The 4,895-nt window shown below is 54.1% G+C and overlaps 1 protein-coding gene across 1 annotated transcript; it reads right to left on the bottom strand.

Annotated features, from left to right (window-relative positions):
• Window positions 1–578: 578 nt before the first annotated feature.
• OTOP2 (otopetrin 2) lies at window positions 579–4,889 on the bottom strand (the record flags this gene model as incomplete). The annotated part of the gene is made up of 2 exons (XM_034650744.1): window positions 3,414–4,889; window positions 579–1,462 (listed from the first exon to the last, which is right to left on the bottom strand). Coding segments are annotated over exons 1-2 (1,008 nt in total), but the record flags the coding sequence as incomplete, so codon positions are not given.
• Window positions 4,890–4,895: the final 6 nt, after the last annotated feature.

Here is a 4,895-nt window from a genome sequence, read left to right as displayed (position 1 = left end):
GCCCTGGGGTGAAGTCCGCTGCTAGCACACGGAGTTTCTCTTAGTAAGCGGTTCTGCTGAATTAGCCGGGAGGGGGCGCTGTTGCGAATGCCCCCCTTCCAGGCCAGCCCTCCACCGCACTTTGCTGAGGGCTCACACTTCTGCTGGTCTCTGCTACTTCCTGATGCTGCTCCAATTATTCTGAGAAGCAGGCTGGTCACAAGTTCCCAGGAGCAGTCACACCTTCCACCTAGGGGTGAGGGCACCCTCCCTCCACATCACTTCACGGCTCCCTCTCACTTCTACCCAGCCCCCATGTCAGCATTCCCTGGGACCCTTCCAGTTCCATCTGCAGCCTAGATGCCAGAAGGCTGGGATTTCATTCTCTCTCTGTGTCCTGAGATGCTGTTTGCCCAGGGGCTGCATCTGGCCCTCTCTGAAACTGCTTCTCTCCTAGAGAGCTGTAGATTTCTCAAGTGGGCTGGAGGCAAGACAGAGAAGGCCAAGTGAATAAACCTGAAAGAGCATCCTTCCTTGGCCTTCTCTTCCCACCAGCCCATTCCCATCTCCCACCCCCGCAACGACCCCCAGTTACTCACAATGACATTGCAGAGCAGGAGAAACAGAGAAATGTCCTTCAGGCACCGGCGTCTCCAGTGGCCCCTGGGGGCCGAGATGATGGCCACTGCTTCCTGAGGGCCCACTGGGTTGCTGCCAACCAGCCTGGGAGTGGGTGGGCAGGCAGGCAAGGTGTGGAGCGCATCCTGGTTGGCGAAGGTAAGTCCATGGCAGGACTCCTTGGGGGTGGTACCATGAGGCTCAGCCCCGGGTGGTCCCCGGTGGAGGCTCTCGATGATGAACACATTCTGGAAGGTGTGCTGGGCAATCATGAGCAGAGCATGGGCTAGGTTGAGCGCTCCCAGTAGGTCCCTGGGCGTGCCCACCACCACGGCTACGATAGAGTAGTAGGAGATAGCGTACTGGCCCAGGGCGGCACCCATCAGCAGCGCCACGTCCAGGGTTCGAGTGGGGTTCTTATGGTGATCCATGGCCCGGCGGTCAAAACGGTAGATGACTGAGCCGCTCAGGCTGACCAAGGTCATGAGCCCCAGACAGGTGATGTTGAAGCCGTAGTAAATAACCAGGGCCTGCTGCGTGCGGCCCCCCTCCCCACGCACTTGGACCTCGTAGATGATGAAGACGGCCAGCCCCACCACCAAGAGCATCAGGCCCAGGATCGGGCCAGCGAAAAGGGTCTCCCGGAAGAGGCTGACCCGGGATGGGGTGTGGCCGTGGCCGTGGCCGTGGGTGGAGGAGGCCAGCAGCCTGCCCACATTCTTCCACATGACATACAGCATAGTGGAAGCAAACAGGCTGTACTCAATGTTGAAGGGATACAGGTAGAAGTAGCCCTGTTGGAAGATCTGGCAGATGGCCGTGTTGCAGGAACAGTCTCCGCCCACCGAGCTGCCGGCACGCTCCGCTGTGGAGACAGAGGCACAGAGCTGCACTGCCCTCCCACCTTCCTGGAGAAGACCCTCGCCTCTCGACTGTGACTTTTGTTAGGGTGGAATCACTGTCTGCCCTGTTCACCACCGTATCCCAAAATGCCCACACAGGGCCCGGCAGGCACATTCATTCCACAGATATTTACTGAGCACCTACTATGCTCCAGAGACGGGGACACTCAGTAAACAGCAGGTGCTCAATAAACAAAAATCGGAACCTCAGATTCTGCCTGCTTCATCCCATGCCATTCCTGCAGGCAGACATTTCCAATCCTTCCCAACCAGTAATCACCCCTGGCTCCCCAAGATAGGTGAGGTTCTGTTCCCAGTAGATGGTGGCCCTCTTGGGAACCCTGAGAGTTCAAGCTTCCTCGAGGCTCTCCCCGGCATCTGACTCAGCCCAGAACGTGAGCTGCTTTGGCCAGGTGCCTCCTGTGACCTCCCATCACTCTGGTTTGTAGCACCCCTATAGGAATCCTGTCCCGTGTCTGGAGTGCGCTTTTTAGAATACCTTGGATCTTGGCAAACTTCTCTTTTGATCCCTAGAACTATTCCCACTGGTTTTGCAGATGCAGACACTGAGGTTAACTGAGGAAAGGTGGCTTGTAATGGCAGAGCTATTGACCTGGCTCCCAACCCCACGGCAGGTACCTTCCTAGTATGCCTCTCTGCACCCCAGGGCCCCAGCGTGTTAAGTTGGCCACCTCTCTGGGTTGTTTTTTTGGTTTTGTTTTGTTTGAGAGAGAGAGAGAGAATGTGTGTGTGCAGGGGGAGGGGCAGAGGGAGAGGGAGAGAGAGAATCTTAAGCAGGCTCCAGGCCCAGCCAGCACGGAGCCCGACACAGGGCTTGATCTCATGACCCTGAGATCATGACCTGAGCCAAAATTAAGAGTTGGACTCTTCACCAACTGAGCCACCCAGGCGTCCCCTCCAGGTTGGTTTTCGCCATCCTCAGAGCTCTCTGTATGTGCAAGGTGGCCCTTTGTCTGTCCTGCTGGGCTGGGGTCTCCTGCTCCATGCTCTCTGTTCCTGGACCCTTCCATACTAGGAGTGTGTGTGTCTTCAGGCAAAATCCAGATGGACTTAGTCATCTAGTCTGGTTCTGATTAGTGGGGGGCCCTACAGAAGTCCCGAGAACTAGGACCAGGGGGCCTGTGGAGCTCATTCAGTATAGCATATCAGTTCAAGGCAAAGATGGAACTCAATCCTAGGTCTCCCAATTTCAAGCTCTATTTAACCTTTAATGCCTTAGTTTCTGTATCTGTAAAATGGGAATATTAATAGTCCTCATCTCGGGGCTCAGTCGGTTACGCCTCTGACTCTTCATTTCTGCTCAGGTCATGATCTCAGGGTTGTGAGATCGAGCCCCACACCAGGCTTTGGGCTCAGTGTGGAGTCGGCTTAAGATTGTCTTCCTGCCTCTGCCCCTCCCCCACCCCCTCTTGCTCTCTCTCTCAAAAAAAAAAGTTCCCATCTCATTGGGAAGTTGTGAGGGTTAAGTAAGGTAGAGTGTTTAGGACACTTACCACAGACCCTGACATATGGAGCTCAGTCAAGTGTCACTATTGTCATCGTGATTATTTTGTCTACCTTCTCCTTGACAGACTCTGCCCTGGGCTTTCACCATCGAGCTATCTGCCCCCCTTTCCTGCCTTTCACTTTGATCACCCTCACCCTATCATTCTGGAGCCCAAAGCCCTTCTTTGGTGGGATGGAGACCTGAACAGCGGGGCCAAAGCTGCACCCTCCAGGAAGAGAAGATGGCCCCTGACACCCTCCCTCCGGTGTCACCCGCACCTGTACTTCTTCAGAGGCAGAGCCTGGAGTAGGAGGAAGCTCTCCTCTCTCATGAGGGCAAGGGAGACAAGCACCCTGCCTAAGGCCTGGAAGTCCCTGGACCAGGTATTATGTGGAGCGGACACTCACAGTCAGGGGCAAGGCGGAGATGGCTGGTGTTGCTGTGGGAACTATCATAGGAGTGGGTCTGGTGCACGGACTCGTCCACTACAGCTGCCATCCAGATGGCCAGGTTGGTGGTAAGGGTGAACATGAGACCGCACCTGTTTGGGGAGGGGGAGCAAAGAGGCCAGTGAGAGGCTGGCCCATCGTGGGTCCCTGGGGAGATGGAAAGCTGGGGAGCTATACCGCGAGATGATGTTGGGAAGTAAGAAAACAGTCAGGCCCCCGTGTGAACAGAGAGGCTGAGTTTGGAAGGAACACTTAGTCTGGCCAGGATGCTACCCAAGAGAGGACCAGGGAGCGTCCAGAGGCTCAGGCCACCGCTGCCCCCTCTCCTAAGGGAAAGCACATACAACGCACTATATAACCCATGCCACCGAAACACACGGGTATGGGTGTGTAGGCACACGCATGCGCACAACACAGCACAGAGTGGTGGACTCAGGCTGACAGAGCAAAGGGGCCTTGGCTGAAACCCCACCCAGGGCGCAGAACGAGGCCTCAGTCCCCAGGTGGGCGTGGGTGTTGAGCTGTGGAGGCTGTACTCACCGGGTCAGATCCAGGTGGACATGAACACAGTCTTTAGCGGAGACCCAGAGAAAGTAAGTCTGCGTTGAGAGAGAGCGGGGGAGGTCATTCACTCTGCAGACGGGCTGAACTCTGGAGTGCCCATGCCCAAACCCAGCAGTATGTTCCCTCCACCTGAAAAGCCCCCAGACTAACCTACCAGGTCTATCGTAGCTTTACAAAAATGAGTCAGGAGCTTTCTCTCTATGAAACAATGTGTATAAGATCATTCTCTGTTCTTTCAGAGTTTGCAAAATGTTACCTGTAAACTCTTGCTGTTTGTTTGTTGTTGCTGTTTTCAGGTAGAGTTTTGACTGTCTAGTTACTTATTCCTGGGAGCCAGACCAGCCTGAGGCTGGGTCTTGTCTCTCTTGGGTAGAGAGAATCTCTGGTGGCTTCTCCCCTCCCTTTGGCAACATCCCCATCCTTTGTTGTTCTGCAACCCTCCCCCCATTGCCAACAAATCCTTGTCATGGTATTTGTTGATGTGGGGGTGTCTATTTTCATTTTACCTGCGTATTCTTCAAACCTATACACCGTAAAAAGGTAAAACTATGATAAGTACCAAAGTCATAAATGTGTGGAATTGTGGAAATCCACACAGCAGAGGTGATGTTTCAGGAGAGGGAAAGCTACATGTGGTCATTCTGGTCATGGTGCAGGGATGAGATCTGTTCTGGTCTCATGTAAGACCAGTCCTGCCTCAGCTCAATCAGAAGATCTTTCAGAGTCTTATGTATGCAACAACAACAAAAAATATATGCTTCAACTTGTTTGAAAAACCCCAGGTACAGGATACCCTATTTCCTAAACAAATATAGAACATATGGGCAGTAGCTGAAGCCAAACCCACCATGCCCACAGCAGGACCTTGAGCTGAGA

Source organism: Ailuropoda melanoleuca, unplaced genomic scaffold (assembly GCF_002007445.2).
Source record: "Ailuropoda melanoleuca isolate Jingjing unplaced genomic scaffold, ASM200744v2 unplaced-scaffold3028, whole genome shotgun sequence".
Lineage (NCBI taxonomy): Eukaryota > Metazoa > Chordata > Mammalia > Carnivora > Ursidae > Ailuropoda > Ailuropoda melanoleuca.
This window is presented reverse-complemented; position numbering and strand designations above follow the sequence as displayed.